This window comes from Pleurodeles waltl, chromosome 6 (genome assembly GCF_031143425.1).
Source record: "Pleurodeles waltl isolate 20211129_DDA chromosome 6, aPleWal1.hap1.20221129, whole genome shotgun sequence".
In the NCBI taxonomy this organism is placed as follows: Eukaryota; Metazoa; Chordata; class Amphibia; order Caudata; family Salamandridae; genus Pleurodeles; species Pleurodeles waltl.
The window spans coordinates 239,873,427-239,901,343 of NC_090445.1; the positions used below are offsets into that span (position 1 = coordinate 239,873,427).

At 47.8% G+C, this 27,917-nt stretch overlaps 1 protein-coding gene across 7 annotated transcripts in view; it reads right to left on the reverse strand.

The window, feature by feature from the left end:
* Positions 1-27,917, reverse strand: part of MARCHF10 (membrane associated ring-CH-type finger 10) — a 299,651-nt gene that overhangs the window by 46,928 nt on the left and 224,806 nt on the right. The window contains exon 10 of one of the 7 annotated variants that reach the window (XM_069237992.1): positions 22,385-22,536. The exons of the other annotated variants lie outside the window; for them this stretch is intronic. Coding sequence (XP_069094093.1) covers positions 22,411-22,536 — 126 coding nt within the window. The 3' untranslated portion in view covers positions 22,385-22,410. Of the gene's footprint in view, positions 1-22,384; positions 22,537-27,917 lie in introns of those variants that run through there. 7 annotated transcript variants of the gene reach the window in all.

Consider the following 27,917-nt stretch of genomic DNA (forward strand, 5'->3'; position numbering starts at 1 on the left):
CCAGGTCAACAGGGGAGGTAGAAGATCAGCTGTGGAACCCAGGAGCTGCAGAGAAGTCCCTGGAGCCATGCAGGTGATGTCCCACGTGGGTTACTGTGTTGCAGTCAGTCAGTGGTCAGGAGGACCACCAACAAGCCTTGGCAAATGGAAGTCGGAGCAAAGGAAGAGTTGCGAGCTGAAAAGGACCAGCAAGGTCCAGGGGACTGGACCCTTGGAGGGGAGCCTGGGCTGACCCTCAGCAGAAGCAGTCGCAACCCCCACAGGCAACCTACTGGCAGCAGGCACAGTACGTTGCAGTGAGGTCCAACCAGCACACCTGGAGAGGAGTCCCATGTCGCTGGAGCAGCAGAGAGGAGACTGTTTTTGCAAGGATGAAGTGCTGGAGGCCAGGTCTACGCGGAGCCTGAAGATCCCTTGGAGCAGGAGACAACAAGCCTCAGTTGCTGTAAGAGCCACAGTGCACAGGGGCACTGTCCTGCAAGGACAGGCAAGGGCTCATAATCTCCCAAAGTGGACAGAGGGCAGAGAGGGGACCACTCCAGACCACCACCTGTGTTGCAGGATCCACGCAGTTCCAGAGGAGGGCAAATCCACGCAGCCGAACGTCTTTGCTGTAGGTGCCTAGGGGTGCAGGGGAGTGACTTCTTCACTCCAAGGGAGATTGCTTGCCAACCCCAGAGAATGCACAACTGTGGAAATGTTGCAGTTGCAGGAAGGAGCTGGGGAAACAATGTTGCAAGACAAGGTCGTCTCAGGTGTTGCAGGCTTGTCGGTTCCTTAAGTGTCCAGTTATGGTTCCAGTGGCCAGGAGCAGAAGAGGTCAATGCAGAGGAGTACTGGTGGAGTCTTGCATGCCGAATCGGAGGACCCACCCGCAAGGGAGTCCCTAAATAGCCCTAAGAGGGGGTTTAGTCACTTTGCACGTCAACCACTTTTCAGAGGGGGTCACTGATATCATCTGCCTGACCTGGTCACTCAGATGCTCCCAGGGGCCTCTGCACATCTTGTTTTTAAAGTAGCAGAATCAAGTGGCCACCTTGGGGAGCTCTGAGCACCACCCCTGAGGTGGTGATGGGCAGGGGAGTGGTCACTCCCCTTTCCTTTGATCAGTTTCACACCAGAGCAGGGACCGGGAGTCCCTGAACTGGTGCAAACCGGTTTATGCCAGGAGGGCACCAAATGTGCCCTTCAAAGCAAACCGGTGGCCTGGGGAGGCTAACCCTCCCCAGTCTTGTCACACCTATTTTCAAGGTAGAGGGTGTTGCCTTCTTCTCCCACAGAAAATCGTTTGTTCTGCCTTCTCCTGCCTCAGCTGGTCAAGTAGCAGGAGGGCACAAACTGTCTAAAGGGTGGCAGCAGCGTGGGCTGCCTGTAAGCCCTGGAAGACTGGTAGGAGCAATACTGGGGGAGTCCTCTAAGGAGCCCCCAGAGTGCATGGAATCATGTCACCAATACTGCCATTAGAACTGGGGTATGATTGAGGTAGATCTGACACCAAACATGCCCAGGTTTGGAGTTGCCATTATGTTGCTGGAACAGTACACGGGTGATATGGCTTCCCCGCACTTACTAAGTCCAGTGCATTGGAACTGCAGTTCGTATGGGCCCCCTCTGCTCACGCTGGGGTGCCCTCACGCACAGGAACATGCATCCTGCCCTTTGGGCAGGAAGGGTCTACCATAGGGTTAACTTACAGTGACCTGGTGTAGTGACCTGTGGTGAAAGGGTGCAGGCACCTTTTCAAGTAGGCTGCAATGGCAGGCCTGCAGACACATTTTGCATGTGCTCCCATGGGTGGCACAATACATGCTGCAGCCCGTGAGGGACGCCTGTCCCAATGCCCTGGGTACCTATGTACCATATACTAGAGACCTATAAGGGGATACCAGTATGCCAAATGTAGAGTGTAGAAAGGTCCAAGGTAGCCACATTTGGAGGGAGAGAGCACAATCACTGGGGTCCTGGTTAGCAGGATACCAGTAAAAACAGTCTATACACACTGATAGTAGGCAAAACATGGGGGTAAACCATGCAAAAGAGATGGTACTTTCCTACAGGAACTACCAAAGGTGTTGGTTCTGCAACATCCAGGAATAGAGAGACATGAGGAGGTGTCAAGCACACTGGGGATGCTGTGCCTGCCCCAAGGATATTTATGGTGAGATGGAGAGTATGCCCTGGATAATTCAGAGCCTGACTTTTCTAGAACCCTTCTTTGTGTTAATCACCACAGACATTCTGCTGACAAATGGAGGAACCTGATTCTTTAAAGAAATCCTTATTGGTATTTAGGTTTAAACAATGGTACAACAACTTCTGCAAATAAGGGTAAATGGAAACAACAATGGGGAGTTGGAGGTGGGGTGAAAACGAAAGGGGCAGCATGGCACAAAGCATTGACAGGGATAGTGACGGTGTTACTTATTACCCATCCACATAGGACCTCAAGTATCACAAATTTAGCAAAGCCCTCCCTATATTGAGTATGTCCATTATGCAGACCACAGATGATTAGACAGGTGGTGACAGGACACTAAGATGCTATGTAGCAGATGCATGGGCGCGGGATCAGGCATTCCTCAGAGTACGGTCGTATTCGGGATCCGGGAGATGTGAGGCAGTTCCTGGAGTTAGCCTCCCCTTCCGGTGTGGGGAAGAGTCCCTATGTAGCAGAACGGTTGGGGAGTGTTCCCATATGTCTTTGGGGCAGGAGCATAATGACATAAGTTGCTACAAATGGGATAATTGCTCTTGACAATATGTTGCATATTGTAATAAAGCCTCAATAGTGGGGGCTGGCCGTCGTCCCCAAAGTATGGGAACTCTGCGTTTGGCCAGGAGAAGGAGCATGACAGTGAGTCCCAGTTCTTAGGGACTATGGGCCAGATGTAGGAAAGCTTTAGCGACTCGCAAACGGCGAAAAACACCGTTTGCGAGTCGCTAAAGCCCATCTGGTATGTAGAAATGCATTTTGCGAGTTGGAACCGACTCGCAAAATGCATTTCCGAGTCGCAAATAGGAAGGGGTGTTCCCTTCCTATTTGCGAGTCGCACAGGTATGCAATTCCATTTGCGACCGCGAAGGCGGTCGCAAATGGACTCTCAGTTACCATCCACTTGAAGTGGATGGTAACCCAGTCGCAAACGGGAAGGGGTCCTCCCCTTTGTGTCTGGCCTAAAAAATAATTTTTCAGAGCAGGCAGTGGTCCAATGGACCACTACCTGCCCTGAAAAATACCGAAACAAAAGGTTTCGGTTTATTTCTCAAAGTGCAGCTCGTTTTCCTTTAAGGAAAACGGGTTGCACTTTGAAAAAAAAAACTGCTTTATTTAAAAGCAGTCACGGACATGGAGGTCTGCTGTTCCCAGCAGGCCTCCATCGAGTGCCCTGAATCGCTATGGGGTCGCAAATTGCGACCCACCTCATTAATATGAATGAGGTGGGTCTTTGCGACCCCATAGCGACTCGCAGAAGGTGTCTGAGACACCTTTCTGCATCCCAAATTGCGACTTGCAATTTGCGAGTCGCAGGGACTCGCAAATTGCAAGTCGCAATTTGGGACTTTGCTACATCTGGCCCTATATTCTTGATATAGCCCAGGAAGCCAACCAGTGGGTTCCGTGTTGGGGAATGGCCCGTGATGGTATGGATGGTAAAGAACACCTTGGCTCAGGAAGCCACCACCCACGGACACTCCTATGCAAGGTGTAAGAAGGATGCTTACAGCGCTGCTCATTTAAGGCAACCCCACTCAATTAAGCTGTAACTGGGTGCAGTATAATCTGAGTAAGAATTTGAAATGCATTAGCAGTAATCTGTAATTGGGAGAGTGGGTCGCTGTCTGTCTGCAGCAGTAGGACCATTGGGCGCTGGTAATGGGGTGGGGGGTGTGGGGGGGAGTGGGGGAGGGGGGGGGGGGGGGTTGGTGCCTACCTTCCAGGCTGAGTGTGCAGTGGGTGTCTGGATGGGCACTGTGGCTTGCACAATGAAATAAAAAGGTGTGTAACCAGTTTGCGTAACAATGGATTTGTGAGTATGTGCTCTAGAGATTGAAGCGCAGGAGGAGGAGCGGGGAAAGTGTTGGTTAGCACATTGCTCGGAGTTGATGGTATAGGAGGATCTCCAGCGCATTTAGATGTGTTGTTCCAGAGGCTTCAAATTGGGGTGAAATGATCATCTAAGTACAGATCAGAAAAGGTAGTAAGGTCTCGCCCATGTGCATTCGCCCAAACGCCCTCATCCTGCAGTGGCGGCAGAGAGTATAGACAGGGGATCCTGGCGCATCTTCTAATGCAATCCCACGCCCAGCGCATGCACTCCACAGTATCAATCTCTGTCCCCAGGGGTTATAGGGCAGGTAAAGTGCTGTAGTCAGGGCAGAGTATTGCATGGTCTACTTCGATGCCATGTGTTGTTGAAATTGCATCGGATAAAGCAAGAAGTGTATGTGCCATGCCTGGCGCAGAGTGTATATAGAGTACTATTGAGCGCGCCTAAACCCCACTGGTCAAGTAGCAAGGTGAATATTTTCCTGGAAACCCTAGGTTGCTTACCAGCCCAGGTCAGTTCTACGGGATTGGATCATAGTCACCACAAGAAGTGAGCCATGCGAGGGATAGGCACGTTAAGAAAAAAGGTACAAGAATTTCAGAAGGATGACCATTTTTCCTATAACTATCCGTATCAACACAGATATCGGCAGTCTGTCTTCCAGCCACGCCACAATGCAGCCATAGTTGGCCTTCCAGTGTTCGTCCAGGTCATGGCTGAGCCAAATGCCTAGGTAGCAGACTGGGTTGGATGCCCACTGCAGTGGGTATTCAGAGGGGACTGGCTGTGTGAAGTCAGTAAGAGGAAAAAGTATGTATTTGGACCAGTTAACCTGTATGCCAGAGAATTCCCCAGAGCGTATAACCTTGTGGATTACTGGGGCTTAGTTCTCAAGGGGCTTTTGAAGTGATAGGGTCACATCGTCAGATATCATGCCATTTAGACAGATATGGCAGTGGGTAACATATTAAGAAGTTGTATCTGATGGATAAATCGTAGACTCATACCAAGGCAAGCGAGTAGTGAAAAGTGGTAAGGCCATTCAAAAGAATCAAAAGCATTGGTGGCATCTAGAAGAGCGTCGGCGGTGGAGAGTTCATGGTCCAGGGTGTGCATGGAGGAGAAAACTATACAGAGGTTGTGTGATGTTGAGCAACCCGGAATTAATCTGGGCTGGTCTAGTCTCACAATCGTGGGCAACAGAGGAAGAAGGCAGCTTGCTAATATTTGAGCAGATATTTTATTACTGATGTTATTGACCGATAAGAGTTGGAGTGGTCTGCAGGTTTGTCAGGTTTGAGTAGCATCACAATGACCACTTCTCGGAGGTATGGTGGTAGGAGACTGCCCTCCTGAGACTCCTTGTACATCTCCAGCAGGTGGGGAGCTAGCAAAGACTCATGTTCCTTATAGATGCTGGTAGTTAAACTGTACAGTCCCGGCGCCTTATTGCCCAGTAGTCTTAGAATGACCTGTACGGTCTCCTCCACTGTAATTAGGGAGTTCAAGTACAACTGGTGCACTCGATCCAACCACAATTGCTGAATGGAGTCCAGGTATGCAGCCAGCTCACCCACATTATATGCCTGGGTAACTTCATAGAGTTTAGAGTAGAAGGATATCATAGTTTGTAAAAGCTACTTGGGGGTGGATTGGAGTTTCTGCCCGTCATCCAGCGGCTCTACCACATAGGTGGAAGCCCAAGGTTTGAGAAGCATGCTTTCAAGAGTCCTACTGGGGCAGTCACCTTTCACATTTCTGTGCACTTTTGTGTCACGGTTGAGATAATTTGTCTCACGAGTGGCTTCTTTGTTGAACTTGGTTAGATTTCTTCGGAATGGCAGACATAGTGGCCGCACTTTTAGAGTCAAGGTAGTCCATTTGAAAAGATTGCAGGTCCCATTTCAATCTAGCAAGCCACCCATGTATCGCCTTAAGGATGTCTGATTGTTTCACAACACATGTACCCCAGATCCCTGCTTTAAACACCTCCCACAGAGTTGATGGGGAAGTTACTAAACTCATTGTGACTAAAGTAATCAACTGTTGTGCTATGGACCTCCTTAGGTGTCTCGGAGCACTCCAAAGGGCAGGCACCAGATAAAAGCATGGGGGGAGGTGGAGGGGCTGTGGCAGAGCGAGCTCCGGCAGAACAGGGGCATGAGTGGAAAGGGTACGAGGTAGATGTGTTATCTTGGTAACCCAGGTCTGGGTCTCTTGGAATATTAACCAATAGCCTATACGTGACCATGCGTTATGGAATACAGTGACTGGGTGCCTTCTGCACTAGTCATGTGTGTAAGCCACCAAATATCATTGAGATAGTTGTCGTGTATGATTGTGTTAGGTAGTTGTGCAGCATTAGGGTTTGGTTGTCTAGATGTTCCTGAGCGGTCAAGTCTTTTGTCCAGTACTACGTTACAGTCTCCTCCCCAAAGAATAGCTCCTGGGCCTATGCCGTCTATAGGCCTCCAGATCTCAGAGAAGAAGTCCGGGATGTCAGTGTTGGGGCCGTAATCTGCGGCCAATATAACAGGGTGTTTGTGTAGGTACGAGCTAGAATGACATATCATCCGATGTCATTACTTAGGACGCACTGTAATTGCCATGGCAGGCCTCTGCCCATCAGTAATGCTATGCCTCTGGCATAGTTAGAGTAAAGGGAGGCGTATGCCTCTTCTCATCATCTTGCATGCAGTTCCTGGAGACAGCAGATGTCACTGTGGTGCCTGGTAAGGTATTTATGTATCAACCGGGCTTTCCTGCAGTTGTTTAGCCCGGGAATGTTCCATGTTAGGCACCTGTTAGAAATGAGGTCTTTGGTTGGCAGTAAAGTTACCCCCTGTCCAAGCAAGGACCCACACTCTAGTCAGGGTAAAAGAGAATCACCCTCAGCTAACCCCGCTCACTCCCTTGGTAGCTTGGCACGAGCAGTAGGCTTAACTTCAGAGTGCTAGGTGTAAAGTATTTGTACCAACACACACGGGGGGTCATTCTGACCCTGGCGGTAAAAACCGCCAGGGCCAGCGACCGCGGGAGCACCGCCAACAGGCTGGTGGTGCTCCCATGGGCATTCTGACCGTGGCGGTACAGCCGCGGTCAGAAACGGAAAACCGGCGGTGCACCGCCGGTTTCCCGCTGCCCTGGGGAATCCTCCATGGCGGCGCAGCTTGCTGCGCCGCCATGGGGATTCCGAGCCCCATACCGCCATCCTGTTCCTGGCGGTTTTGGCTGCCAGGAAGAGGATGGCGGTATGGGGTGTCGTGGGGCCCCTGGGGGCCCCTGCAGTGCCCATGCCAGTGGCATGGGCACTGCAGGGTCCCACGTAACAGGGCCCCACAAAGATTTTCAGTGTCTGCCATGCAGACACTGAAAATCGCGACGGGTGCAACTGCACCCGTCGCACCCCTTCCACTCCGCCGGCTCCATTCGGAGCCGGCATCCTCATGGAAGGGTGTTTCCCGCTGGGCTGGCGGGCGGCCTTCTGGCGGTCGCCCGCCAGCCCAGCGGGAAACTCAGAATAACCGCGGCGGTCTTTTGACCGCGCAGCGGTATTCTGCCGGCGGGACTTTGGCGGGCGGCCTCCGCCGCCCGCCAAGGTCAGAATGAGGGCCACAGTAACTTAATGAGAACACTACAAAATGACAACACAGATTTAGAAAAATTGGAAATATTTATCTAAACAAAACAAGACCAAAACAACAAAAATCCACAATATACAAGTCAAGTTATCAATTAAAAACCAAAAAGTGTCTTCATGTAGTTTTAAACACAACGCTAACGCTGTTAGTGTGAAAATGTACCTGGGTGCATCAAAAATAACCCTGCACGGGCAAGTGTGTGTCAAAAAGGGCTTGCGATGCATCGATATCACTCACGAGTGAGACCTTGCGTCGTTTCTCCTTCAGTCGGGTCGGCGTGCGACGTTTCTTCTCTCCGCAGGAGAGCGATGTGTCGATCCGGTCAGCACTCTCGGGTCCGGGCAGGCCTTGCGATGTTTTTACATGCCCAGCGGTTTTTGCGTCAGAAATTCAGCAGCACGATGGTCCGAAAACCACACAGCGCAGGTTGTGATCTTACCAGCCTCCATCAGCAATGCTGCGCGTCGTTTCTCCAGCTCTGGGCGTCGATCTTCTGGTCACATTCCAGGCGAGCGTTGATTTTCAGCCGCAAAGCCGGTGGCAAGTCGATTTTTCAGACGCAAATCGCGTCGATCTTTTCCCAGCACGGCGGTCAGTGCGTGGATTTCTCACTCTTTGGCTGCCAGCTTCTCCTTTCAGGGTCCCAGGAACTGGATGGGGCACCACTTGGCAGAGTAGGAATCTCTCCAAGACCCCAAGTGCTGGCAGAGAGAAGTCTTTGCTGTCCCTGAGACTTCAAACAAAAGGAGAAATGCTCTAAATCAAGCCGTTGGAGAGTTCTTCACAAGAAGGAAGGCAACACAAAGTCCAGTCTTTGTCCCCTAGCACAGGCAGAAGCAGCAAGTGCAGGATAGCTCCACAAAGCACTGTCACAGGCAGGGCAGCTCTTCTTCCTCAGCTCTTCTCCAGGCAGAGGTTCCTCTTGGTTTCCAGAAGTGTTCAAAAGTATGTGGTTTGGGGTGCCCTTCTTATTCCTATTTTGCCCTTTGAAGTAGGCCTATTGCAATGGAAAATCTCTCAGGTGTGAGTGACCACTCTTCCCCTCTCTCCTAGCACAGATGGCTCATCAGGAAATGCAGGCTACACCCCATCTCCCTCTGTGTCACTGTGTAGTGAGAGGCGCAACCAGCTTGACTGTCAAACTGACCCAGACAGGGAATCCACAAACAGGCAGAGTCACAGAAATGGTATAAGCAAGGAAATGCTCACTTTTTAAAAAAGTGGCATTTTCAAATACACAATCTTAAAATCAACTTTACTAAAAGATGTATTTTAATTTGTGAGCTCAGAGACCCCAAAGTCCACACGTCTATTGGCTCCCAAAGGGAATCTACACTTTAATCATATTTAAAGGTAGCCCCCATGTTAACCTATGAGAGGAACAGGCCTTGCAACAGTGAAAAACGAATTTAGCAGTATTTCACTGTAAGGACATTTAAAACACATTACTATATGTCCTACCTTAACCATACACTGCACCCTGCCCTTGGGGCTACCTAGGGCCTACCTTAGGGGTGTCTTACATTTAAGAAAAGGGAAGGTTTAAGCCTGGCAAGTGGGTACACTTGCCAAGTTGAACTTACAGTTGAAAACTGCACACAGACACTGCAGTGGCAGGTCTGAGACATATTACAGAGCTACTTATGTGGGTGGCACAACCAGTGCTGCAGGCCCACTAGTAGCATTTGATTTACAGGCCCCGGGCACCTCAAGTGCACTTTACTAGGGACTTACTAGTACATCAAATATGCCAATCATGGATAAGCCAATTACATACATATTTTGTATAGGAGCTCTTGCACTTTAGCACTGGTTAGCAGTGGTAAAGTGCCCAGAGTAACAAAAACAGCAAAAACAGAGTCCAGCACACATCAATGTCCTGGGAAACAGAGGAAAAAGGTTAAGGGAGACCAGGCCAAGAATAAAAAGTCTAATAGCACCTTGCTGTGGTCATGTTGCTGTGAGGAAGGACAGCTGGACCAGTGTTAGGAGCAGCCCATAGGGGGTGCTGTGTGGAAGGGCAAGTGCAAAGTTTGTATCTGTGCAAGGGACCTATCAAAAGAAGGAAACAACACCCAACAGTAGCCCGTGAACAAATTCCACCCCCTCCTACTCCAACCCCCAAGCAAGGTTGAGTGTCACAAACCATCCTCCCACCCCAATACCTATCTCCATCTGCAACAAGTAGCTTGGGAATCATCACTGAAGGCGGAGGGAGGCCAGGGGATTGACTCAGTGAAGGCCTGGCTGGGTGGCACGAAGCACCCAGGCACTGTGAGAGGGCTCCCAAATGTCAGCATGTAGAACCATAGCTATGAAATCTTTAGTGTATGCACAGTTGCCGGGTGGCAAGTAAACACTGTCATATTGCGTCTCACTGATGCTATTTCTAGTACCCGGGTGAACGCCAGTGTTCCGGGATCTGGTTTACAGTAATATCAGTAGGGAGATGACCAGGACTATTTCTTTGTCAATTTGGAAAGGGTTGATAAAACAACCAATTGGCCACGAGAACGATGTGGATAGTATAGTGCTCCCTTGCTGTCAGGTTTACCACAAGCGGCATACCAGGTGGTCAATCTATCAGGCAATACGGCATATGAAGAATTTAAAAAGACAATCCTGGAAAGATGGAGTTGTAATCAGGAATATCATAGGGCTCGTTTCAGGAAGGGAAAAATGGACTGTGGTTGACAGCCCTCAGGCTCTGCATTACTGCATTATGGACCTGGGAAGTAGATGGCTACAACCCACTGTAAACACGGCGGAAGAAATCACAGAAAGACTACACCTTGAGCATTAGGACAACCAATGGGGCCCCATTGGTATAATTGGGCTGAATGGGGTCACATAGCCAACAACTGTCCCCAGAGACCAAGCCCTGGTGAGCCTATGGAGGTAGGTTACACGCAAGGGAGGGTTCTCATGTCAGGTGGGAGTCCACAGTCTATGAGAAGGACGTCCACTTACACAGGAAACTCATGAGAGCCTTTTTGGATATGGGGTGTCAACACGCAGTAGTCAGAGCAGAGTCGGTACCCTCCTTCCAAATCAAACCAGGGGAATATATTCAAATTACATGTATACACAGAGACAAGGAAGACTATCCTCTAGCAGAGGTCTTTCTTGAAGTGGAGGGAGACACCCAGCTTTGCAAAGTAGGTCCTATCTGATAATATTCTGTTAGGTTGGGACTTACCTCACTTTGAGGACTAACTAGCTCACCTAACATCCTCACCAAAAACATGCGATTGGCTCAGGGAAGCCCCCTTTAGGGACACAGACCTAGTCGCCCCCATAGGAAAGGTAGCAAAAACCCGAAGCGAGAGATGAAAAGACTAAGAGGTCTACAGAACAATAACTCAACCACATGCTGCTTGTATTCTTTCCTCCTCAGAAAGGTCTCAGAGTCCGTTCTGGAGCTTTCAGACAGCTCAGAAGGATGACAGTTCCTTGATCTAAGCATAGGAACAGGTAGTTCACGACTACTCAAGTAAGGAAACCCTTTTTTGCATTAAGCAAGGTCTCTTGAATAGAATGACACATACTTATTGCCGAACCACAGAACAATTGCTTGGGCCTCTAGCTTTCCATGATTAAGTGCTGCATCTGACACACAGCCAGGCATGTGGGGGGTCATTACTGATAGGAACATACCCTGAAATACCTACTGAAATGATTCTTCTGGCATGGGGTATAGAAGAAGTAGCCTGCTTTTGTGTAGCATGTCCCCGGTGTCAACTGATAACCCCCAGGAGTTCCAAAGGCTCCTTTACGTCCCGTCCCTATCATTAAGGTTCCCTTCCAATGGGTGGGGATGGACTAAGTGGGGTCCCTAACCCCCAGTGCTCGAGGACACCAGTACATACAGGTCCTAGTGAATTATGCAATACGATATAAGGAAATCATACCCTTAACAAGCATGACCACAACCTCCGAAGCACAGGCCATGATCTCTTTTTTTCTCGCGTAGGGTTTCCCTTGGAATTGTTAACCAACCAGGGGACGGCTTTTGCGTTCCGCTTAATGGATCAAATATGCAATCTATTGGGTATCCAACAAATTTGTACGGCGGTTTACCACCCCCAGACGGATGGGCAGGTGGAGAGGTACAATAGTACCATCAAAGTCACGCTCAAGAAAATGACAGACGACACTGACAGAGACTGGGATAGAGAGCTACCATTAGTGTTATTCACTATTCGCACCCACAAGAAAAAAATCAACAGGGTTCACCCCCTCTGAGCTCCTGTTCAGCAGAAAGTTACGCACCCTCTTGGGCATGGCTGCAGAACAATAGACCAAAGAGGAGGATGAGGGAAAATCCCTGTGCATATACAGTACGACTGTAAAATAAATCCTTAATACCTTATGGGAGAAAGTACACAAACATTTAGAGCCGGCTCAAACATTGCAAAACTTATCATATGATCAGGGAACACATCTGAGAGAGTTCCAGGTATGAGATAAAGTCCTGATCATGCTATTGACTTTCGAGAAAAAGCTACTCGCCACTTGGCAAGGACCCTATATGGTTTTAGACAAAGTGACTGCAGTGACCTATAGAGTATCTATACCACATACATAGAGGAGGGGACAAATCTATCATTTAAATCTGATAAAGGTATGGGATGACTCCCAAACCTCCACAATGGTAGGAGATGCTGTGGTCCACTCCATGTAGGTCCAGTCTGCGTACTCACCAATAAAGGCCCCAACAGAGACAGTAATCACAGGGACTAACATGGGGCCAGAACACCAGCGACAGTTAGAGGCATTGTTGGGACAGTTCCCGAGTTTGCTCTCCCTCACACCAGGTCGCACATCCTTAGTAGCCCACAACATCTGGACTGATGTAAACCAGACTATTGAATTAAGATCATACCAGATTCCAGCAGCCAGGAGAAAGGTGGTTGAACAAGCGATTGAGGCAATGTTACAGGCAGACATCACTGAACCATCACAAAGTGAGTGGTGTTCATCAGTGGTACTTGTTCCAAAAGATGATGGAAATCTACGCTTTTGTATTGACGTCCGGCAGCTGAATGCCATCTCCTGTTTTGATAGTTACTTAATGCCATGAGTGGATGAACTAGTAGAACGACTAGGAGGGTCCAGAGTTATGACTACTATCAACCTCACCAAGGGATATTGGCAGATCCCTCTGACACCCTTGGCACGTAAGAAAATGGCCTTTTCTACCTCATTAGGTCTATACGTTTTAAAGGTACTCCCTTTTGGCCTCCATGGAGCGCCTTCAAGCTTTCAGAGGCTACTGGGTGTACTGTTGAAGTCCATCAAGGATGAGCAGGTCAATACCTGGATGATATAGTTTTCTATAGCATCAATTGGGAAACATACATTTAACACCTAGGCAAAGTCTTGAACACTCTCTACCAGGTCGCATTAACACTGAATCCCAAGAATACAGTAGTCGCTACGGATTATATTGAGTATCTGGGGTATACTGTCCAGTCAGGTTCTATACGACCCCAACTTGATAAGCTCGAAGCCATCAAGAAGATACCTCAACCAACCACAAGAACGAAAAGCGTTCCTTTCTTGGGTTGATAGGTTACTACCATAGGTTTGTGCCCCAATTTCCAGACATTGTGAGTCCCCCTACTGATCTACTATCAAAGAAATATCCAGGGAATCAATTTCCCTGGGGTAACTTTCAGGAACAGAGTTTCTTACGCCTTTGAAAGGCCCTATGCCAAACCCTCCTATTGCTTTGCCCAGACTTTGACAAAACTTTTGTTTTACAGACTGATGCCTCAGGTCATGGTTTGGGTATTGTATTTTCACAACCGGACACCTGTGGGGATATGAGACCCATCCTGTATCTCAGTAGGAAATTGTTCCCCCTGAGAGACACATTTGGCGACCACTGAAAAAGAATGGATAGCGATTAAACAGGATATGGAGGCAATGCAATATTACTTACTTGGTCGCCCATTCATTCTACTGACTGATCATGCTTCTCTTACCTGGCTGTCCTTGCATAAAGACTTAAATCCAAACATTTTGGGTTGGTTTTTGGCATTACAGCCCTTCTCATTATAGGCCTTCCACATACCTGGGAAGATGCAGACGAATGTGGGCTTTCCTTTCCCACTGTCCTGTGACTGAATGGCCCACAAGTCCATTCCCAGAAGAGAGGCAATGTAAACCGGTGGTTGCATTCCCAGGACTCTCCAACAATGACGCAAGATTTGAGCCAGAAGAACGAGTTACTTACCTTCGGTAACGACTTTTCTGGTGGATACATTAGCTACCTGTGGATTCCTCACCTCATGAATACTCCCATGGCGCCAGCATTCGACGGAAATCTTCTTACTAGTCTCTGCACGTCGACGAGGACGTCACTGTCTCGCACGCGACGCCGTCTGACGTCATACAGGCAATAAGAGGTCCTCGACGACGTGCAGACGTCAGTACCAATCATTTTTTACGTGCATGAGAACAACCAGGCAATGCAATGAAAGAGCAAGGCAACATCCATTATATTGTAAAAATACACCACATTGTATGAATAACTGTAAATCTTTTTATGTACATATATATATATATATATATATAAAACTCTCTCTTTTAAAATATATACACATACCAAGTATATACATAAAGATATATACACATATACATATATATATATATATAAATATATTATATATACATCTATTGCACCCTCAAAGACCAAGAGGAGCGCACTCAAGGATTACTTGGCAAGACCATAAAGGCAACGGGGAGGCGGGTGGGACCGTGAGGAATCCACAGGTAGCTAATGTATCCACCAGAAAAGTCGTTACCGAAGGTAAGTAACTCGTTCTTCTGATGGATACAACTACCTGTGGATTCCTCACCTCATGAATAGAGTCCCAAAGCAGTACCACGCCCGGCGGTGGGTGCCTAAATGGTCAAACCAAGAAATCCTGCAGCACTGACCGTGCAAAATGGCCGTCCCTTCTAACCTCAGAATCTAAACAGTAATGTTTTGCAAAAGTGTGAAGGGACGACCAAGTTGCGGCCTTGCAAATGTCAACCACAGGAACACCTCTGGCTAAGGCCGAAGTGGCCGACTTAGCTCTGGTGGAATGAGCTCTAATGCCCTCAGGAGGATCCTTCTTTGCCAAAGAGTAACATATTTTAATGCAAAGAACAACCCACCTGGATAGTGTTCTCTTGTGGACTGCCTTTCCTCTCCTCTTGCCCACGTATCCAATAAACAGCTGATCCTCCAGCCTGAAATCCTTTGTTCTATCGATAAAGAAGCTCAACGCTCTCTTTGGGTCCAGACGGTGCAGTCTTTCTTCCTCTTTGGAAGGATGAGGCGGAGGATAGAACGTGGACAAAGTAATTGCCTGAGACAAATGGAAGGGTGAAACAACCTACGGGAGGAAAGCAGCCTTGGTCCTCAACACCACCTTATCCCCATAAAAAGTTGTATAAGGGGGTTTTACTGATAAGGCCTGCAACTCACTCACTCTCCTTGCTGATGTTATAGCTATCAGGAAGACTGTTTTTAAAACCAAATACCTCAAGGGGCAAGAATGCATAGGTTCAAAAGGGGACCCCATAAGGAAAGTCAGGACTAAGGACAAATCCCATTGCGGCATAACGAATGGCTTTGGAGGATATTGATTTAGAAGACCTTTCAAGAATCTGATAACAATAGGGGATTTAAATAAAGATGGTTGTTCTGGAAGACATATGAAGGCTGACAAGGCCGATAAATAACCTTTAATGGTAGCCACTGCACAACCTTTCTGCGCCAGAGATAGAGCAAAAGACAAAACGTCTGATAGATGAGCATGTAAAGGATCAATCTGCCTCTCTCCACACCACGCAACAAATTTAGACCACCTATTAGCGTAGATAGATTTAGTGGAGTGTCGCCTGGCCGCTAATATAACATCCACTACCTCAGGCGGGAGAGAGAAGGAACTCAGGTTGCCCCGTTCAATCTCCAGGCATGTAGGTGCAGACTCTGGAGGTTGGGGTGTAGAACCTGCCCCTGCGACTGTGAGAGGAGGTCTGCCCTGAAAGGGAGACGGAGCGGCGGGCACGTTGAGAGTTGGAGAAGGTCGGAGTACCACACCCTCCTTGGCCAATCCGGAGCTATTAAGATTACTAGAGCCCGGTCTTGGCGAATCTTCCTCAATACTCGAGGAATCAAGGGTATGGGAGGAAACGCGTAAAGCAACTGGCCGCACCAGGTCATTTGAAACGCGTCCCCCAACGCTTCCTGCATCGGATACTGAAGGCTGCAGAACAACGGACAATGCGCGTTCTCTCGAGTGGCGAACAGATCTACCCGAGGAAACCCCCACTTCTGGAAGATTAAACGGACTTGATCTGGATGGAGACGCCACTCGTGGTCTGCCGAGAAGTGGCGACTGAGACTGTCCGCACGCACGTTCAAAACTCCGGCCAGATGGTTTGCTATCAAGCAAATCCGATGGTCCTTTGCCCAGGACCATAGTCGAAGAGCTTCTCTGCAGAGAAGGTACGACCCCACTCCTCCCTGCTTGTTTATGTACCACATCGTGGTAGTATTGTCCGTTAGGACCTGTACCGACTGACCACGAAGGGAAGGGAGGAAGGCCTTGAGAGCCAGACGTACAGCCCGTAACTCTAACAGATTGATGTGAAAAATCTGTTCCTCTGGAGACCAAAGACCTTTGATCTCCAGATCCCCCAGATGAGCTCCCCACCCTAGAGTGGAAGCATCCGTTATGACTGTGGCCACTGGTGGCGACTGCTGGAACGGCTTTCCTTGTGAAAGATTGTTGCTTGCAATCCACCACTTCAAATCCACAGCAGCATCTCTGGAGATCTTGACAGTACCCTCTAGATCCCCTCTGTGTTGAGACCACTGCCTTCGGAGGCACCACTGAAGAGCCCTCATGTGCCAGCGAGCATGCGTGACCAACAGAATGCAGGAGGCAAAAAGACCGAGCAGACGAAGGACCTTGAGGACTGGAACTACCGCTCCATTTCGAAACATTGGAACCAAATCCTGAATATCTTGAATCCGCTGAGGCGGAGGAAAGGCCCGACCCAATGTTGTATCCAGTACTGCCCCTATGAACAGGAGGCGCTGAGAGGGCTCTAGGTGAGATTTGGGCTCGTTCACCGAAAAGCCCAGGTCGAACAACAACTGGGTTGTTGACTGCAGATGACGCAACACAAGCTCCGGGGACTTGGCTTTGATCAACCAATCGTCCAAGTAAGGGAATACTGCTATCCCCTTCCTTCTGAGCTCTGCCGCAACCACCGACATCACCTTCGTGAAGACTCGAGGTGCTGAAGTAAGACCAAACGGAAGGACCGCAAACTGGTAGTGTTGCGATCCCACCACAAACCGGAGATACTTCCTGTGTGACTTGAGTATCGGGATATGAAAGTAAGCATCCTGCAAGTCGACAGACACCATCCAGTCTTCCATGTTCAACGCCAAAAGCACCTGTGCTAGGGTCAGCATCTTGAACTTTTCCTGCTTGAGGAACCAATTCAAGATCCTCAGGTCCAGAATTGGTCTCAAACGACCATCCTTCTTGGGAATCAGGAAATACCTTGAGTAAACTCCTTGACCCCTTTCCTGCTCCGGGACCAACTCCACCGCGCCCTTTAAAAGGAGGACTTCTACCTCCTGTTCTAGCAACAGGAGGTGTTCTTGTGAACAATACGAAGGGCGGGGCGGGATGAGGGGCGGAAACTCCCGAAAGGGAAGGGTGTAGCCTTTTCCCACAACACTGAGAACCCAAGTGTCCGACGTAACAGTCTCCCATTTGGTGAGAAAATGCTGTAATCTTCCCCCTACAGGAGAGGAGTGAGTGGGAAATGGTGGAAGCCTAAGGCTGCTTCCCCTGCTGCACCCCGCCAGAGGATGAGGAAGAGGCAGAGTGCTGCTGAGAAGCTCCCCTGGTGCGGACCCTACCCCTCCCCCTAAAAGATCTATAGGGATGGGAAGAGGCAGGTTGCTGATATCTTCCCCGAAAGGAAGAGGAGGAAGAGCCACGCCCAAATCCACGAAACCTCCTGAAGAATCTGGAAGAGGCCGTGGAAGAAGGAGCTTGGAGTCCCAACGACTTAGCCGTGGCCCTGCTCTCCTTAAACCGTTCCAAGGCCGAATCAGCCTTAGCCCCAAACAGTTTGTCCCCATCAAACGGGAGATCCAACAATGTGGACTGTACATCTGCCGAAAAGCCCGAGTTACGGAGCCAGGCCTGTCTCCTTTCCACCACAGTTGTGCCCATTGCTCTGGCTACCGAGTCGGTGGTATCCAGTCCCGTCTGGATAATTTGGGTCGCAGCAGCCTGGGCATCAGAGACAAGATCCAAAAGACCCTGAGGAAGCTCTGTAAACGAAGAGGAGATGTCATCCATCAGAGCATGAATATACCTCCCCAGGATACAGGTTGCATTGGTGGCTTTTAATGCCAGACTGCAGGACGAAAAAATCTTCTTCGACTGCGCCTCCAGCTTTTTTGAATCTCTGTCCCCAGGCACCGTCGGAAAAGAACCAGGCGCTGACTTGGACGAACAGGAGGCCTGCACAACCAAGCTCTCCGGCGTAGGGTGCCTAGATAGGAAACCAGGATCAGTTGGAGCCGTCCGATACCTCCTGGCCACGGCTCTGTGAACTGCTGGGGAAGATGCCGGCTTCTTCCACACCTCTAAAACCGGATCCAGCAGAGCGTCATTAAAAGGTAATAGAGGCTCCGCCGCGGCTGAGGCCGGATGCAACACCTCTGTCAAAAGGTTTTGTTTCGCCTCCACCACCGGCAAAGGCAGGTCCAAAAAACTAGCTGCCTTCCGTACCACTGTATGAAAGGAAGCAGCTTCCTCAGTATATTCCCCCGGGGACGAAAGGTCCCACTCAGGGGAAGTGTCCAGCCCACTGGCCGACTCCAGTCCACGCAGCCCATCACCCGAGTCCTCTAGCTCTCCTTCCTCTAGGGCTCGTTGGTACTCCTGCTCTTCTAGTACCCGGAGAGCACGCCTCCTTGAATGCAGTCGTTGCTCAATCCGCGGAGTCGACAATACCTCCGCCGAAGTCGGAGATCGGCGCCGATCTTCCGAAGCCACCGACGCCGCATCCAGCGCCACAGGTAACTTCGGCGCCGACTGAAGAGCAGTTGAAACGGATGGACCCACCGGAGTCACAGGCCGAAATCTCGACGTCGACGGGATGGAAATCCCTGGGGCCAATCCCTCCGAAGCCACCGGAGCGGCCACCGGCGCCGACACTGGCGCCGAGCCCACGTTCCCAAACGGGAGAAAGGGCATAAAGGGTGCCGGCCGAAGAGGCGCAGGATCACCCAAAGAAAAGGCCAAAGGCCCAGCCGGAGCACCCCCTGGAGCCATCTGTTGGAAGATGGCATACATCGCATTCAAGAATGCGGAACTATCGGCTCCAGGGGTGGGAAAAGCCGGATACTGGGGTGCCTGACTCGGAGGCGACCCCGACGCCGGCCTCGGCGTCTGCGCCGGAGAAAACACTTGAGGCTCCAATACCTCAATCACCGACGCCTGTCCAGGCGAAGTTGGAGACGCCGGAGAGGGCAACGGCGTCGAAGGATGCGGCGTCACCGTGGGGCTGACCTCCCATGTCCTTCGGCGCCGATCCGGAGACCTGGAACGAGCCTCCCTTGAATGACGCCGAGATTCTCTACGGCGCCGGGAGTCTCGATGACGCCGATGTCTTGGAGAAGACTTTTTCTTGTGATGCTTCTCCTTTGACTTGGCCATAAACAGCTTCGCCTCGCGTTCTTTAAGGGCCTTCGGATTCATGTGCTGACATGAATCACAAGTCGAGACGTCGTGGTCGGAGCTCAAACACCAAAGGCAATCGGAATGAGGATCCGTCACCGACATCTTGCCTCCACACTCACGACAAGGCTTAAATCCAGACTTTCTCTGCGACATTATTTCCACAGAGAAAGAGTACGCAGCAAGATATACACTGTAACCGCAAGAGTAACAGTTGCTCCCTCGAAGATAACCGTTTCGAATGCACGGAAAAAAGGGAACTGACGTCTGCACGTCGTCGAGGACCTCTTATTGCCTGTATGACGTCAGACGGCGTCGCGTGCGAGACAGTGACGTGCAGAGACTAGTAAGAAGATTTCCGTCGAATGCTGGCGCCATGGGAGTATTCATGAGGTGAGGAATCCACAGGTAGTTGTATCCATCAGAAGGGGCTGCAACTGCTGTCCAGTGGTGCTAGCTGACGTCAACAAACCAAAGGGACCTATCAGCAAAAGCAAGAGAGATTCAAGAGGAAGTCCCGGAATCTGCGATGGCATTCGAAAGGACCAGAAGGAGCAGTGGTGTGATGACAGCAGAGGAAACACAACACCTGGGAAAAGACAGCGAGGACAAGGCAACGAGGAGCCTGAGGAAGCAGTGAAGGCATCAGAAGAACAATCCCTGGACATCATGTTCAAGCCCAGTCATCCTGGGGAAAGGGTGGACTGTCTGTTCCTCACCAGGCTACAGTTTTCACTTGGATTACCAAGCTTTCAGGGGTGGGGTCCCCTGAAGCAGGGCAGCGGTCAATTGTTCTATTCACAGGAGCCCCTGTGCTGGGATTGGACCAGTTATCCAGTAGGGCAACTGTGAGGGATTCATTAAAGGGGAGCTTGGGTTCTGAGGCGGAAGCTCCAACTTGAAGCACCTCTGTCATGAGGTTAGTCCTGACAGCCACCAAAGGCAACTCAAGGTCCAAGACCTCAGCAGCTCTTCTCACCACCTTAATATAGGAAGCTCCCTCCTCCATAACTACAGTAGGGGGAGAAAGCATGCCAGTGTCTGTAGAAGTATTCAGTCCACTGGCCTCACTCAAGTCTGCACACCAGTCCATAGGGTCTTGGAGCTGGTACTCAAAAAGGGTCCAGCGACCTCTCCCATGCCATACTGTAACCTAGCCCATAAGAAAGGAGCTCAGGATCTGGCATAGGAGGCAAGGCTCCTGCTGGCATTGGAGTTACCACTGTATGACGCCCATCCAGCTCTGTGTTGGAGCCAGCAATGAGAATAGGGAGCGTTGGCGTCAGGACCAGCGTCTGGCGTCTTGGCATCCATGGGTGCCCCTTGGCGCCAAGGCCGAAGCTACTGGAGTGGAACCTGAAGGGGCACCTTCCGAAACCGCGAGGCCCGAAGGCACTCCAGCGGTGACAGACTGCCCAAAAATGAGGTGCCCAAAAATGAGGCTCATAAAACTCATTGAGTTGGGCTGGGGCTGCTCTGGCTCCCGGTAAATCAGGGAGGCGCGGAGTTGGCCCAGGCACTGGCTCTGCAGAGGGAGGCCTAGAACGTCGATGCACCCTCGTCTCATCGGACAACGAATGAGGAGTAGTCGAAGTATGCTTCGACTTCTTGCTTTTCTTCTTGTGCCTTGACTTACCCGATCGCTCCAAGGCCTTGGAGCAGGATGACGACGATGGGGTGCTCTGCGATCGATCCCAGGACCTTCCTCTCGACCGGAATCCCAACTTAAACGGAGTCGAGTGTCGGCCCGCCTTCAGCTGCAGAACTGCTCCCACAAAGCATTGGGATGCATGGCCCGACAATCAGAGCACGTCTTCGGGTCGTGGTCGCACTTCAGGCACCTAAGACACACGAGGTCTGGATCCATCACGGACATTTCCCAATGACACGAACCACAGGGCTTAAAGCCAGTCTCCCTCAATGACATCCTCGATGCTCCAGGAGTTGAAAACTCAAAAAAATCTTCAACAAAAAAGTCAAAAATGTCTGAGGGGTAGCTCTCTTCAGGTCAGCGCTAGCTAGCGTGAGAAGAAAAAAACTTAAGTCAGTGCACTGGGGTGGCGCCCATATAGGACTAGTAACGTCATATCCGGTGCGGATGACACCAATAACATGAAGCCAATCAACACCACCTAAAAACACACGGGGTACTGCTCAGAAAATTCACCGGATCCAGTCTGACGCCTGGGGGGAGATTCAAAGGTAAGCAATCTTGTTGTGGGTACACTAGCACATCCAAGAGCTTGAGTACAGTAAGATGCTGTTGCTTGCAACATTTAAACTTATTTGGGTATATTCATTACATCCTTTATTTTCAAGTTCACAATAACCAATGCTTGCTAAATGTCTCATTTATTATAACCAATGCTTGTTGATTATGCACACTGCATTTCACCTGCTCCATCTGTAACTGCCAAAACATGTGCTCCTCCCAATGTGATCTGTACTGAACATTTGCCACATTCAGGAGAATAACTGCTCATTTCCTTAACAAGCACCTGTCTTTCCACCTGCTCCAACTGAAACTGCCAAAACATGTGCTCCTCACAATGTGATCTGTACTGAACACTTGCCACAATCAGGAGGATAATTGCTCATTTCCTTAACAAGCAACCATCTTTCCACCTGCTCCAACTGAAACTGCTAAAACATGTGCTCCTCACAATGTGATCTGTACTGAACATTTGCCACAATCAGGAGGATAATTTCTCATTTCCTTAACAAGCAATCAATTGCCAAAAGGCACATGTGCACATTATTTAAGGATGCTTGTGAGTCTGAGGCCTTGCTTGGTTTCACACCTATTGCTTTGCTCACCTGTTTTTGGTCAAGTCAAGTCAAGTTCCATGTCCTCCATCCTACCTTCAGTTGAGTTCAGTGCAATTCAAGTTCCTTGTTCTCCAGACTTCCTCCGATTGAGTTCCAGTGTTTCTCGTTCTCCAACTAGCTTCCAGTTGAGTTCCAGCATTTCTCATCCTCCAGGCAAGTTCCGGCAATCCTCGCCCTCCGGTCGGGTTCCTGTGGAGTCCCAGCTTCCTCTTCCATCTTCTGCGGGCGATCCTGTATTTCCTGTAAAAGAGAGAAAATAAGAAAAGGTGAAAAAAACCAGTTTGGGTTCTTCTGAAATTTTCAAGCAAGTAACTTAATTTCAAAGTAAGAAAGGTAAATTGCTTAAATGAAACAAAACAGAGCTCTGTCTTTTAAATAATTTATGACAATAAAAACTAGCATGATTTATCGTTTGGGTGGGAATCCAAGATATCGCTAAACAGACATTAAGGAAAGGCGTATTTCCTGTAACAAGCACTCCCGAGAATTAGGAGATTGGAAATAGAGCAAGTTCATCAGAACTAACATTGGCAAGAGATTATCCCAGAACACAAAGAATCCCTTTAGCCAAGTTGATTGTTTTTAAGTTTGGATATTACTTCAGAGATTCTGAAAGTATTGTAAAAAAAAAAAAAAAAGAGGAAGAGACTTGTTCAGACTTATAGAAACATATGTACAATATGTAAAAAATAAGTTACGTTTTGCAATGTACCATAGTTTGTGCAAGGTCAATGTGTTAATGAAGTAATTATTTTGCGGCACAGAATCCTCAAAAAACAAGAACCCAGTATTTTCAGAAATCAGAAGTCTTGACACCCAACACGACATGCAGTCCAGAGTTCAGCACTGCAGTTCATGAAGCAGAAGCTGGTATTTTCTCTTTCCACAACCCCCTTCCCTTGAGGACTTGCGAGAGGGCAAAGCACTCTTCATTGCGGTCATGTTAGTCTTCACCAGGATTGGGGAATTGCCATCGCCCCATTGGAATGCCTGGAAATCAGATGAGTGGCTCGTATAGAACAAAACTGCAACTAGAGGTCTCTATCAGATGGGTATTTATAAAGTGCGCCATTCACCTGAATGTCACTTGGTGCCAATGGAAAGATAGACTGCCAGAAAGTAGAAAAATGTAGGTTAGTTAGAGAACAGGAAGATTTTGTGCTGTTTTATGAATGGATGATGGGAAGACAGGAGGAATGTAATCCCTGGACAAGGAGCACAGGTGGAAAAGGATTTTTCACTGAAGGAAAATGTCTTGAAGCGGGGCCCAACAGTAGGATTAAAGAGACAGATCAAAGATTGTGTCAGGGAGTGTATTTAATCAGTTTGGATATCGGGAAATCAGGAGAAGATCCATTGAAGCATTGATAGACAAGGCAGAAGACTTGTAATTTAATTCTCTTGTGAACCGGCCAGAATACGGGAGGCAGAAGAAAAGCAAGGACCTGAATTTACAAATCTGGCTGCTTGATTCTGCGTAAACTGTAGTCTATGGATTTGTTTATTGGCGATTCCTAAGTAAAGTGCATTACAGTAATCGATCCTGGAGTCAATGATAGTAAGAGAAACACTGACAATTTGGTGAACGAAGAAATAATGTAGAGGATGGTTTGTGTTTATATTTATATGCACAGGGTTAAGGGATGACCCAGATTTAGATTCCTTAGTTATTTTTAAAAGGGGATAGAATTATGGTATTTCTAATTATTCAAGACTGCCTGAGGAAATATTTATCTCTACTATATCTAAGTCAGAATTTGTCCAAACTTTCCCTTTTGTAGAATAACGAACAAGGGAAGGGCAATGTTGTAAATGAAAAATGTTAATATTTTGTTGGAAGCAGTTGGAAGAGGATAGGATTGGTGTAACTGAAAAGTTAATTCATAAACGTAAACATTTATTTTTGTTTATTTTTGCCATGGCAAGGCTATGTTTGTAATACTCTTTGTGTGCCAATAATATGGGATTTTTAAAGACCATTACTTATGCAGAAGCTTGTCACTCAGAGAGGAGTGAAATTGCAGTTTTTATTCAGCATACTTTGCTTCTAGCTTTGTTTTGTGGAGGGATTTGATAAATCAATGAGATAACTTTGATTATCTTTCCTTTAGAAAAGGAAAAACAAGCTAAAGTGCCTGCAATAATTCTATAACTTGGGTGAAGACAGTCAAAGTCTATCAAAGTTCAGAGGGGTACATGGGGTGAAGAGATATATATGTTCTTAGTTGTTCCGTCTCAATATGATGGAATGGTCTAGATGTTGTGAGGAGTAAGGTGGGAAGTCTCCCTTTGTAAGACTGTTTTTTGTTAGGGGTAATGAGGAAACGATCTGTCAAAATTAAAGGTGTAATCTGTAAGGAATGAATACTATTGAATGTGGTCCAGATGGCAACATGAGAGCGTCCCACAATGCGAATCGATGAATAGATTAGTTGAGTCAAACCACAGTCATTACAGTGTGCTTGTAGAAGGGTAGTGATGGAATTGTCCTGTTTCTCTGGGTGAATACTGATATCACCCTTACTAAAGCATTGTTTAGAACTACTGGTAAATACTACGATAGCCTCCAAAAGGTCTTCGGGGAAATCTGAGGTTGAGGAAGTAGGGTTGTAGGTTACCAAAAAGATACTCTTCGGGCTGGTGAAAACTCAGGAAGGCACTCAAAACAGACATTATGGGGTCTGTTTTAGCATTTCTGTTGTCGAAAGAAGAACATTTTTAAAAAACAGAAAGCATTCTTTAAAGAAAAAAGTCAGGAAAAAAAGGAACACCCTGAGCCTCAAAAGATGTTGAGCGAAGCTATTTTGATAAAGGTTCAGAAAGATTTTCCCAGCAAAAAACGGCTGAGCTCATTGCTCCAGGCTCTTGTCACCAGGAGCTAGAAAAAAAGCAGGAGTTCGTCTGCCAATGACACACGATGGGAGGTGGTGTGTTATTCCGTAAAAGATCATTAGTGGGTTTTTCCATCATTTCAGGTTTCGGTCTATCAGGCTACACTGCCCCTAATTCCTTCCACTCTTGCCCTAAAATGGTTTTGTGAAAGAGTTTTCAGATCAGGATTTTATTTATAGTAACTCTTTTTCTGCATTTAAAATCTATTTCTTTTTTAAAGGAAATAGCTAGAATTAAGTAATAAATACTTTTTATAGACTGTTAAAAATACGTTGTGTTTCTTTTTCTAAAGAAAGTTGATTTTCAAAACAAAAGTGCAATAAATATACATAGCTGTAAGAAGTGCCCCAGGATTCCACACGTCTCGAACTTATACAGTATTTATGACTAATAATGAAAATTCCCTAGAGCAGAGTCTGAGCTATCCATATAGGAAGCTCGGATCCCTGCTGGCAGAGAGAGCAGAACCTATTTTACAGAAGGAGGACAGGGACTGTCTTAAAGAGGGATTGGACATGGACGCTGCAACCCCTGGCTTTCCCCTTATGGCCCTTGGCACAGCCTTTGCGGCCCCTGGCATCAATGGCGGCAAAATCAGGAACACATGGGTAGCTGGTCCTTAAGAGCATTTCCTTGTTTTCTGCCAATTTCCTAGTACACTAATAGTGCATAGTGTTAGCTGGAATTGGACCGTCCCTGCTTTTAAATGCATGATGTGTGCTTCCGTTGAGTGTATTTAAGTGAGAGAGTGCATGTGTGTGAATGTTTGTGGAAGCATAAGCATGTTTGTGTAAGTGAAAGTGAGTGAGAGTAATGGCAAGTAGTGAATGATAGTATGTGAGACTGAGGGCCTGATTACGACCTTGGCGGAGGGTATTACTCTGTCCCAAATGTGACGGATATCCCGCCCGCCGCACTACAACTTCCATAGTAGTAATCAGGCACTGAGTGTCTGTGAGTATGCGTGCATCACAGCGAGTGAGAGAAAGAGCGACTGCAAGTGAGTGAGTGATAATGAATGAGTGTGAAGGAGCATTAGAGTCTGAGAATCAAAATTAGTGAGAATGAGTGAGAGTGACACTAAGAGAGAAAAATATTAGTGAGAGTAAGAATGAGTGTAACTAAGAAAGCCCGATTGAGTCATAGTAACAGCAAATTTGTGTGAATGTGTAAGAGTGAGTAATAGTGAGAGTGAGTGAGAATTAGGGAGAGAGAGTAAGGGAATGCGTGACAGTGAATGAATGAGTGCAAGTTAGTGTAAATGAATAAGTGAGAGTGAGGGAGTGAGAAAAAGTGTGAGAGAGAGAATGTAAGTGAGGGTGAGTGAGAATGTGCTACTATGCTTGTGAGTCTGCCATTGTCCCTGGCAAAATGAAGGTCATTCTTGAGTTATGGCGCTGGAAATCTTTATCATGACAGGTACCTATCACAAAATACTGGCAGACGAGGTAGTTGTTGGCATAATGGTAAACTACTGGTACTGGCACACTGGAGGTACTTTTTCTCACATAGGACGCATGAGGAAAAATGCAGGAGCAAACATACTTGAGGAAATTCTGGTCACTAGTGGCAAAATGGCACTAGCATATTGGTGGTAATTACTGTTAAGAGAGCGGACATTAGGATATGAGGGGGAGGCAACCATGACAAAATTCTGTCCTTCACATACTGAGGTAGCTTTTGACATAAGGGTCATCTATTGTATACGAAAGGTATTAATGGCAAAATGCTGGTTCTGGCACATTGCATGTCATTTTTGGTGTAAGAAGGCAGCCTTGGCAAAATGGTGGTCCTGGAACAATGGAGGTCATTTTTGACATGTGGGCACCCAAAGAACATTTTGAAAAAATTAGATCAACTTCTAAGGATTGTCTGGTTTCTTTGGCTTGGCACACCATGAAAGGACTTGAATATTTAAGGAGTTTCCTTCAAAGCCTATGTTTTTTTAACAAATCCATGTAAAAGTTGTGCTTCAAAATTATCTCTTTGTTTCAAACTTTTCTCCAGGGCTGGACCCGCCTTCCCCAACGAACCCTCTTAGAAGAGGTCTGGCTCACTTGCTTAACTCACTTACTACAAATCGGGGCTACTACTATGCCCAGAAATATCAAGAATTCTGTCAGCACCCTAATAATGGTGGTGTTTAAAATAGACATGTGCATGTATGGTGTTGTTATATTAATTATGTTGTTATCATGGAACTTCTGCTGTATCAGCTATTGTGATGTCATCAAGGTTAAAGGCCTTGTGCCATGACCTCCTGAGAAAATGGTCAAAGGTCAAATGATATGATGTCATTAAGGTTGTTAGAATCCATTTTGAATTGCTTCGTTTCTTTTACACGTGTAAGTTTGAGCTTTTGTTGTATCTGAACGCACTGTCTATCACATATGTTATCTTATGTATATTTGTTTAGGTAAAATAAGCCTGGTTCCACGCCATAGGCTTGCAGCTGGTTTATTTCCCTAACTGGGGCACTGTACTCATTATAATTGTGTGTTCAAATAACTAACTGACCTCGGCTGTGGTATTTTGGGGAGGGAAAGGCTGATATCTATACCTTTGAACCACGTAATCCTTTGAAGAGTCTCAAGAATGTGGGGAGTCAGGCAGCTGCAGAAGGGAGGCAAGGACAAAGCTGGGAATGGAACCGGTGTGTGGAAACTGATTAACTCCTTAAAATATCTGTATGACGTATATCATTATTTACACATTTTATGTATCCTTTG